At 42.1% G+C, this 10,889-nt stretch overlaps 1 protein-coding gene across 1 annotated transcript; it reads left to right on the top strand.

The window, feature by feature from the left end:
- The first annotated feature begins 912 nt into the window (after nucleotides 1-912).
- On the top strand, nucleotides 913-9,798 carry LOC122446364 (glutathione S-transferase omega-1-like). Its single transcript, XM_043476467.1, has 6 exons — nucleotides 913-1,403; nucleotides 1,572-1,680; nucleotides 5,177-5,399; nucleotides 6,005-6,103; nucleotides 8,684-8,790; nucleotides 9,568-9,798. The coding sequence occupies exons 1-6, from the start codon at nucleotides 1,370-1,372 to the stop codon at nucleotides 9,719-9,721; spliced, it is 726 nt and encodes a 241-aa protein (XP_043332402.1). The 5' UTR covers nucleotides 913-1,369; the 3' UTR covers nucleotides 9,722-9,798.
- Nucleotides 9,799-10,889: the final 1,091 nt, after the last annotated feature.

Below are 10,889 nucleotides of genomic sequence, written 5' to 3'. Positions count from 1 at the left end.
AGGGTCTTTTCAAATGAGTCAGTTCTTCGCATCAGGTGGCCAAAGGATTGGAGTTTCAACTTCAGCATCAGTCCTTCCAATGAATATTGAGGACTGATTTCCTTTAGGATTGACTGGTTGGATCTCCTTGCAGTCCAAGGGACTCCCAAGAATCTTCTCTAACACCACAGTTCAAAAGCATCAACTCTTTGGCGCTCAGCTTTTTTTTTATAATAATAAATTAATGGCACATAGTCAAATAAAACATTGACTACTATTTTCCAAAGGGAGTAGGAAATAGCCATCCACTCCAGTATTCTTGCCTGAAAAATTCCATGAACAGAGGAGCTTGGCAGGCTACAGTCCATGGAGTCGCAAAGAGTCAGACATGACTGAGCAATTGAGCATGCACTCTTTTCCAGTATCTGTAGTATGTGCTGTGGAAGCCCCTCTTTCCTAATTAAGAGGGGGCTGAATGAGTGGATGACCTGGCCAGACAATTTTCATTGACCTATAGTCTAAATCCACTAACCTACTTGACTCAGCATGTACCCCTTCTAGGGCTTCAAAATCCCCGTAGTTAATAGGTTTTTGAAAGCATCATCATCCTTCTGATATTAGTAATATCCAGATTTGTGCTGTTTCCTTTGGGTTAAAATTAAAAGGATGTGTCCTAAGAGTGACAGTAAGGACAGCAACCCTCCCAGTAGTCGTATTAAGTTAGTCCAGACAGAAAAAGGGAAAAGCTCTCCAGGTGGCTCCTTTCCCTGGGCTATGGAAAGGAACCTTGGGAGAGCATGTTCTGGAATCTTGAGCAAGCACTGGAGCCCGGGCCACAGGCCCTGAAGTATTGGAAGCCTTGGGCTGCAACCAAATCGGAGCCACGTGACTGCGGCCAGGACTCGCCTTCCGCCGCCAGGGCGCCGGGCTGGGAGGTCAGGGTCTGGGTGGGGCGCCGATCCACTTGCCCGCAAAGTGAAGGCCACCATCCTTCGGGGTCAGGGAAGGGCTCTGAGGATTTTGAGCGTCATTGGTGCATCTCGATATGTCAGCACCTCTTGGCCAGCACGATGAACTCTGGCACAGTCGCCACCTGAGGTGTTTTAATTAAGACTTAACCCCCACCAAACCCGGAAGGCCGGCGCTGCGTCAGGGCTTACGGGGTGGCGTCCGGCCGTGACCGCCCACCAGGCGAGCTGGCTGCGGCCTGTTCCTTCTTGCAGAGGGTGCGGAATGCAGCAGAGTGCGGGGTAGGGCCGCCCCGGAGAGCTTCTGCGCGCGGGTTTGGTTTACTTCTGATAGGAAGGGAGGGAGGGAAGGGAAGGCGGGGCGATCGACTTGTTAATTCGCCTGCAAACCCCGGCGCCAGCTTTACCTCTGCGGCGGCGAGATGTCTGGAGGATCAGCTAGGAGCCTGGGCAAGGGTGAGACCTGCAGACCGTGATCCGACGCGTGTTGGGGGGTTGGGGTGGGGTGCTGGTTCTGCTCCGGAGCCGAGCGGCCGAGGAGACTTCACATTCGCGGGAAACCGGCCGGAGGCTGGATGTCCCCACTGCAGTCCAGGCTGTAACCGTGTCCGCTTCTCTCCGCAGGAAGCGCGCCCCCGGGGCCCGTCCCCGAGGGTCTGATCCGTGTCTACAGCATGAGGTTCTGCCCGTATGCCCAGAGGACTCGCCTGGTCCTGACGGCCAAGGGTATCCGGTGAGGACCGAGGCAGCGGCCTCTCCCAGCCGGCCAGGAACCAGCTGCTTGCGCAGGCTTGGGCAGGCCCGGGGGCGGGGGATGAGAATCTCTGATAGGGTCCCCACAGCTTCCTTTACTGCAATACACTATTCTCAGCCTTCTGCGGGGTGATAAAGGCCTAGTGGTAAAGAATTCGCCTACCAGTGCAGGAGACATGAGACTCGAGTTGGATCACTGGGTTGGGAGGATCCCCGGGTTGGGAGGATCCCCTGTAGGCGGGCATGACAACCCACTCCAGTATTCTTGCCTGGAGAATCCCATGGACAGAGGAGCCTGGCGGGCTTGCAGGGGTTGCAAAGAGTCATACAGGACTGAAGCGACTTATTGCATGCATAGAAAGCTATGAACTCTGTTCCCCTGGTGGGGAGTGGAAGGAATGCCACAGACTGCACCAGTTGAGGACATCTCTTTTAGATTAACCTACCGTTTTATATGGGAGAAGGCAGTGGCACCCCACCCCAGTACTCTTGCCTGGAAATTCCCATGGACGGAGGAGCCTCCTAGGCTGCAGTCCATGGGGTCGCTAGGAGTCGGACACGACTGAGCGACTTCACTTTCATTTTTCACTTTAATGCATTGGAGAAGGAAATGGCAACCCACTCCAGTGTTCTTGCCTGGAGAATCCCAGGGATGGGGGAGCCTGGTGGGCTGCTGTCTATGGGGTAGCACAGAGTTGGACACAACTGAGGGACTTAGCAGCAGCCCTTTTATGGGTCAGCAAAGCTGGGGCTCCAGTAAAGTTGGTGGTATGCAGAGATCACTGGAATGGGAATCACAGGCAGTGGCTCTTTTAGCTCTAGCACATCCCTGATTCCTTCTGTACAGCCTTCTCCTTCATCCCACTTCATTCACGTTCTGTTTATCTATATATTGTTTGCTGTTATTTTGAGGATATAGCCCCTTCCTGAATAGTGGGTAATTTACCCTACTACAGAGTCCAGACCTTGACCATCCTACTGATAGAGTGCTGAATTAACTATGTGGTACATTTTCTTATAGCTTGGGTTTTTGGATAAAATAAAGTGTCTCTGTCTTAAGATTCAGATTTTGGGAAAGCCCCACAGAAACTAGTTACAGGAAATATCCAAGTCATTGACTTTTCTCTGATTTGAACAGCCAGTGGAACTGCCTCTCTTCCAATGACCCTTGGGATCTGTTGAACAGACATTAAATACCTGTGATGTGGGAGTTTAAAACATAACCCCCATTCCAAAGAAACTTTCCATCTATAAGCTTAGAGTTTTTAAACCAATTTTAGCCTTCTAGAGGGAGAATTAAGCAGGCAATACTTTCCCCTAAAAAACATTAGCTATATATTCTAAAGAAAAAAATTTAAAAAAAAGAAAAAAATCAAATTATTTTTGGATTAATCATCAGTAACTCTTGTGTCTTTGGATGAAACTGATTCTAAATACATAGCAAAATATTCGACATTTAGTAATATTTATCAATACATAGAAGATATCCAATTCAATTGGATTGAAAAAAGACATGTCTTGTGCTCATGCAACTGGAAAGTTCAAGATCAAGACAGCTGAATTTGGAGGCACAGAGTCCTGGGTTAGTGCCCATCTGGAACTCTAGATTGAAAACTTTATCTTACTGGGTGAGTTTTCCAAACTGAAGTGATCTTATCATAAAAGTGCGTGTATGGAGAGTGAAGGGTGGTAACCTAACGGTGCAAACAACAGAGGAACCTGGTGGACTGCAGTCCACGGGGTCGGGAAAAGTCGGACATGACTGAACAACTCACATACTGTGTTCATGGATTAGTTCTGAGTCCCAGGAGACTTTGATTAGAGAGGTAGTAGACTTTACCACATGATAGAATCTACTAAAGCATGGTTTTCTCTAAAAGACACATCTTCCAACTTGTTGCAACAGGTATGTTGCCCTGTTGGATCATCATTACCAAGAGCACCAAAATACATGTGTTCTGAGAGCCTTCTTTATTACAAAAGCCCAGGATTTACCTTTTCTTTTCATAGTGTGAAATTTCAGAAATCTTATTGGCAGGGAGCCTCATTGTTCTTGCAGTGGCTTGTTTCTGAGTGTACAGTAATCTGTCAGCAGACGAACCCTGTAATACATACACACAGACACCAGTATTCAATCTGGCTATTCCTTTGTTTCCATGGGGAAGAGGGTGGAGTTGTGTGTAGCTAAATGCTGTTGTAGCTACTGAGGTGGATGGGGAGGAAGGAAACAAAAAATGTTCGGGTGTATTATTTCTGAGTAACTGATCTGTTTTATTGAACACTCATCCAGCTTTGACAATGATATGGACCTGGCTGTAGCAATTATATGAAACTTCCCTTCCTCTTTATTTCCCCTGAAATCTCTCAGACAAGAGAGAAGTTAGATCTAAAAGCAATCTTAGTATAGTCTGGACTTCACCTGTTCTTTATGGGTTTACTTAGTGTGATTTACCCATGTGGCAGTTTTAAAAAATATCAGTGCATGGAGATTTAATCTGGGAGCTTATTTGTGGTTGAATTTTTTGGATTCTCTAATATTCTTATAAAAAAATGACAAAAAGCTTTCTATTCAAATTAGCAAAAGGAATTTAATTTTATCATGTTGATTCTATATAGTGGGTGTGGACAAACTCAATTTAGTTGGCTGATTTATTTTTGCAATTAAGATACATCTTAGTCCCAAATGGTGTATCTAATTGACAATCTTGAAGCATTTCCACTTATTTATTCAACCAGTGTGTACTGAGTACCTATCTGAAAATGTTTATATTTTTTCATAGCACATAAATGTTTAAAACTTTGCTGATTTATATGTTTGTTTATGAATATGACCAAGACACGCAAGATCACTGCTTTCCTGGAGCTTATATTCTAGACAGGTGACATAACAAACATGTAATTAAGTGAACAAAGTAATTTCAGTTACATATCATCAGTACAATGGAGAAAGTAATTCAGGAACTATAAAAAAAGGTCATTGTGGCCAGATCTTAATGAGCAAACCAGAAGTCATAGGAAATATGTGACAGGTAAGCAGGGGCCAGATCACGTGGCATGGAAAGGGGTTTAGAGTTTATCCTCACTGCAGTGAGGAGCACTTGAGGGGCTGTAAGTAAGCAGGGGGGTGGCCTCATCCAATTTTCTTTTGTAAATGGATGTGGAGAATGAACTATAAGGAGGTCACAGGGGAAGCACGGGGGCCAGTGGGACTACTGTAGAGATCCAGGTGGCAGGTGATGTCTTGGACAAGGTGGCAAGTGTTAAAGCTGAGAAGCAGATGAAGTCAGACTGATTTGAAGGTCTAGCTGACAGGTCTTGCTGATCCATGAGATTTGAGGAAGAGGGGGAGAGGGGAAGGAATCAAGGCCACACTGACTCCAAAATTTGGGGTCTGATCAGCTAAGTGGGTGATGGGACCAATGACATTTTATCCAGGAATACAAGAAAAATGTTACTGTCTTCTATGTGTTTTTTAGGCATGAAGTCATCAACATCAACCTGAAAAATAAGCCTGAGTGGTTCTTCAAGAAGAATCCCTCAGGCCTGGTCCCGGTTCTGGAAACCAGTCTGGGTCAGTTGATTTGTGAATCTGCCATCACTTGTGAGTACCTGGATGAAGCATATCCAGGGAAGAAGCTGTGGCCAAGTGACCCCTATGAGAAAGCTTGCCAAAAGATGGTCTTTGAGTCCTTTTCTAAGGTGCGTGTTTAAGAAATTTCAGCTCCTACTTAAAATATCTTTGTTTTTAAAGCTGAATCAGTGCTGTCACTCTTGGTTCAGTGATTTGGAAGGGAAAGACAAACAGGATTATGCTCTTGCTGGCTCTGACATGTCCTACGAGTCCTTTCATAATCTGGACCCTGTGTACTTTTCAAAGTTACATCTCTTCACTCTTTTCCTAATATTTTATATTCATGTCATGCTGAATATTTTTATTTTTCCCAAACTTGCCACCCCTTCTCTATTCTTGCTAAAAGACTCTTTCTCCTTCTCACTTTGCCAAATTGTCTTCAAGACCTCTTCCATGTACAGTACATGCCATTCAGTGTCCTTTTAAGATATATTTGATTCAGACTCACCAAAATGGCTTATTTGCAGCTTATAAAATCCTGAACAGTGCAGCATCTTTGGTGACAAAACTGTTTCTAGGATCAGTATATAACCTCTCTGAACAGGAACTGGTGCACATCTCAAGTGTATAGAATACCCTGATTCAGACTATGAGGGTTCTATCCTGCTTTTATATGACAGGGTCAGTATGGTTAGCCTCACACTGATAAACTGAGAAATTATTCTCTGTCTAGGTACCACCTTTGATATCGAGGATTCTTAGAACACAAAATAAGGAAGACTGCTCTGGCTTAAAAGAAGAATTGCAAAAAGAAATTACCAAGCTAGAGGAGGTAATCATTCCCTTCTCCTTGATTCTTACTGGATTAAGTGATATATTGTATCCACACTCATTTCTTCTCTTTTCTTCATACTCCCATCTCCCAAATGACTTTCAGGTAATTAGAAATAATATAAAATAGGAAATTTTAGTTTACAACAGATAGCAGCTATAAGCTGCTGTATTTAAGATACAAACCAAAATACCTAAAAATGTTTTGTCATGGGCCTGCTTTTAAAACTTTTTATTATACTGACACCAAAATATTAAGGAAAAATTTCAACCAAATTTCCACACCTGTTTATGTTTTTCCATGCTTGTTTTCAGTCCTTGAACATATATTTAAAATGTTAACATAACTATAATCAGAACATAAGTCATTGTGGTTTTTTTCCACTTAATATTATATAATAAACTTTATAGAAATAAAATTATTTTATACATTAAAACTTAAATAAAGTTATATTAAAATGTTTATTATATTATGAACATTTCCCACAAGAGTCTGCCATTAGACAGACACTTGGGGAAACCCAGATGTGTTTTTTTTCTCCTTTGTGGGAGAGATGCTATTTGGACCTTTATATGGAATTCTCTTCCATTTACACTCAGCCTTAAGTTTTTACTGAGGGAAGACACAGTTCTTGTCTCATATGGAAATGCATTGTAACCTTTTATCAGTAAGTTTGGAGTTTACTGTAAAGTGAGTGAAGTCACTCAGGCGTGTCCAACTCTTTGCAACCCCATGCACTGTAAACCACCAGGCTCCCCTGTCCATGGGATTTTCCAGGCAAGAATACTGGAGTGGGTTGCCATTTACTGTAGATTTTTTCAAAGCTTTTTTTCCCATTAAGAAAATTCTATTACTAGTTTGCTAATATTTAAAATTCATGAGTATTGGATTTTATTGAGTATTTTGTGTGCATCTATTACATCTGCTGAAATGTTCACTGAATATCTTCCCTTTAATCTGGTGAATAGGTATGGTAGTAGCATTGACAGATTTTTCTGGTGTTGAACCATGTCAGTATTACTATGTAAAACCCACTTGCTTTCAATGGATTTTCATATATATTTTAAAACTAGTTGATATTTGATTATTGCATATTTGTTCATAAAAGAGACTACTTTGTTCTTATCATGTCTTTGTGGTTTTGTTGTTGTTGTTGTTTGTTATTTTGGCCATGCCAGAGGCCCCTGGCAATGAAAACACAGAGGCCTAACCACTGGACCTCCAGGGAATTCGCTATTTGGTTTTTATATCAGGGATTTTCCCAACTCATAATATGAGTCAGGTTACTTTTTCTGGTTTTTTAAGTTCTGAAACCATTTGATAGGGTTTGGCAATTTCTGTAAAACATTTGAGTCCGGTGTCTTTTATAGGGGTAGAGTTTTTAATCAGTAGTTCAGTGTCCTTAATGTTAATTGATTTTCAGGATTTTTATATTCCAGTTTTGTAACTGGACTGTAATGAATTGTAATGCATTTGTAATGAATTAGTTTTGTAATTTATATTTTTCTTTAAAGTCACATATTTCATAGTCTCATATATACAGACAGAAAGAGGATCATGTTTCTTGATTTAGAAAAACCTCTATGTATAACTACAGCTGACTCTTGAACAAGGTAGAGGTTTAAGGTGCCAAGTCCCCAAGCAGTAGAAAATCCACATGCTACCTACTAAATTTGGGGTTAGTAGGGGGACATATAATTTTCTTCCCATCTAATTTCAGACTTCAGGTTAAGGACTCATCTGTTAAAGTGAGTGGTACTATCTCCATGTTTCAGGCTGCTGAAAGCATATTTCCTTCTGACTGAAACTATCATACTTAATTTTACTTATGCATAATATAATCACCAGGCACTACAATTTAAGGACAGACCTAGACAATATTGGTTCATTGTACAATTCTGAGTGCCTTAACTGCAAGGCACTCTGCTGAACACTATGGGAGGTAGAAAGTGAGAGGCAGTCCATACCGTTCAGATGATTGGTTTGATAGTAGACTAAAAATAAATACTCAGGTAGATATAAATAATCTATCTACAATGCAGGATGTTATAAGGGCCCTGAGAAAAATCATGGATGTTTTATAACATACTTTGGTGTTTATTAGCCAGATAATATTCTCAATCTTCTGTTTGCAAAACCATAATATCAATTCACCTGCTTAAATTTCAGACATACTTTTGTACTTGGTTTTCAAAGAATTTTACTTGGCATTGTTTAATAGTTAATCTAGTTGTGTCCAGTTTATTTTAAGTAAAGTTTTTATTGACGTATCATATGCAGAGATTTACCCAAAGCCTAAGAGTACAGCTTGAATTTACAAAGTGAACACAGCCATGAAATTGGCATCCATATCAAGAAACAGAATATTAGTTTTGAATGATTTCTGTACTTTGTACAAATGGAATCATATAATATACACTTTGGGGTCTGACTTCTTTCATACAGTATCAAGTTTCTGAGGTTGTGTATATTGTATATAGTTCATTCCTATTCTTTGTATAGTGTTCCAGCATATGACTACTGCACAGTTTATCCATTTTAGTCCTGATGGACAGTATTCTTATGCTGTTTAATATTCAGGTTCTGACTGACAAGAAGACAACCTTCTTTGGTGGCGATTCTCTTTCTATGATTGATTACCTCATCTGGCCCTGGTTCGAACGGCTGGAACCTCTGGAGTTGAATGAGTAAGACATTTGAATATTTTTTGCATAATTTAGGACAATGATAACTGGAATAATATATACTCACCTTTCATATAGACAAAAATTAATGTATCTCATTCAACTGACATGAATGGGAACAAGAAGACAGGCAGAGTCTTGGACTTTCCAGAGCATGTACCTACGCTCACCATTTTCTCCCATCTCTGGGCTGGGCAGGGGTGGGGAATTCTGTAACAGGTAGTAAAATGTTTGCAAAGTGATTTACTTCTCCCCTCCTGGTTAAAAATCCATAAGGAGGCACATTTTCATAAGGATGTCAGGCAGGATTGTGTGACCAATGCCACCTTCCATTTACCAGCAAGAGTCCCACACTGTTTCCCGAACTCCATGTTTTAAAGTTTAGCCGCCACCTTGGCTTACTTCCATTTCCTAGAGCTTAGAGCTGCTTAGTTACTATTAGTCACAGTCCGACCACAGAGTAAGAAATATGTCATGTTCTTGATTGTCTTTCACATTCTCATTTTAAAAAGCTATCAGTCTCTCAGTTTGGACAAGTTCTCAGGTTAACAGAGCAAGTCACTGCACTCTAGTTTTAGATTCCTCTTCCACAAAACAAGGACCTCTACAATATCTTCCAAATCTCATATTTTATGATTATGTGCATCTTAAAGAAGTATTTCTCAAGAACTGTTTGAAAAGATTAGAGGAAAATGATATGAAACTGCAGAGTTATAGGAGCCTTTGCAGTGCCTTCCTACTTAGCCTTATTCATCCCTTCATTGTTTCCATCTCCCACAGGTGTGTAGACCAGGCTCCAACTCTTAAGCTGTGGATGGCAGCCATGAAGAAGGATCCCACAGTATCATCCCTCCTCACCGATGTGAAGACCTTTCAAGGTTTCCTCAGCCTCTACTTGCAGGACAGCCCCGAGGCCTGTGACTACGGACTCTGATGGGGACAAGAGTCAGCAATGAAGACATAGCTGATACTTTCCTTCACTGATATGAATAATACCATGGTTTTATTTTACCAGGTGCTCTCATGTCTTATTGAATCACCTCTGATTTGACACCAAATTTGGTCATACTGTGGGCTTTCCTCAAGGCCCTCCTGCAGCAATATAAACACATTTCCTGTCTCAGGGTGTTCAAATGACTCTAAGTGTTCTATCACACTCCATGCGGAAAATTTCTAAATCACCTCTAGTGAGAGCTGGAAGTCAATCTGGATTTTTTAACTGCCCACAGGACAGTTCCACATGGATACTGTGTTGTCATTCCAAAGAGATGCCCTTTCAGGTTTGTCTTCTAGGTTCTGAGTTAAGAACTTTTCAATTCCTCATTCTTTCATTTCCATGTCTGACACGGTTTCATGCCTTTCATACAACAGTAATAACTGCTGTTGCCACTGAAGTCCAGACCCACATTAACTCAAAGCCAGGTGACTAGGTGGTCTCCTATTGGTTCTCTCAGGCTTCAATCACTAACCCTTTCAAAATCTTTCCTACCAAATCCTATGCTGCCCAGCACAAAAGGTGTTCCATGTATATAACTAAATGCTGAGAAGGCCACATCCATTCTAAAGCTGGATGAGTAATTCGGAAATACTAATGTCTTTATACACTTCCATACCTCATTGGGCTTCTCAATATTCACTTTCTATTATCACATCGCCTCCGTGAGAAAGTAGGTCGGAGAACATCATTTCATTCTACAGATGATTCAATTAAGGTCCTGAGGTTAACTGAAGTCTTAAGATGCTGGAGGAAAGTGCTGGAGAACATACCCAGTATAGGGCTCTTACATCAGAACTAGGGAGCGGGCTTTCGACTTGCCCTAATACTCTTTTAAAAGTAAGAGCGCCTAGCAATCCCCTAAGGCTCACCCCTGGATTTCCGATTCGGTAGGTCCGGGTGGGCCCAGGAGTACACCTATGAAATGGGTCTTTCGCCCTATGGTGATGCAGGCGACCTGGGGGCCGCACCCTAGGAGGCAGCAGCGAACTGGTTGACTTCACAAAAGGTCTCCAGCCGCCCACCTCCGCCACCACCAATGCCCACGCTCCGGGCTGACCCATCTCTGCTGCCGTCCGCCTGCCCCACCCAACAAGCCCGGGTCGGC

This window comes from Cervus canadensis, chromosome 8 (assembly GCF_019320065.1).
Source record: "Cervus canadensis isolate Bull #8, Minnesota chromosome 8, ASM1932006v1, whole genome shotgun sequence".
NCBI classification, from domain to species: domain Eukaryota; kingdom Metazoa; phylum Chordata; class Mammalia; order Artiodactyla; family Cervidae; genus Cervus; species Cervus canadensis.
Note: the sequence above shows the minus strand (reverse complement) of the source record. Positions and strands in the feature narration are given on the sequence as shown.

Excerpts from the sequence above, each read along its gene's own strand:
- LOC122446364 (XM_043476467.1), top strand. The coding sequence starts at position 1,370 with ATGTCTGGAGGATCAGCTAGGAGCCTGGGCAAGG. Across the intron at positions 1,681-5,176 it reads CTGACGGCCAAGGGTATCCG|GCATGAAGTCATCAACATCA; the intron begins GTGAGGACCGAG and ends TGTGTTTTTTAG. Across the intron at positions 5,400-6,004 it reads TCTTTGAGTCCTTTTCTAAG|GTACCACCTTTGATATCGAG; the intron begins GTGCGTGTTTAA and ends TTCTCTGTCTAG.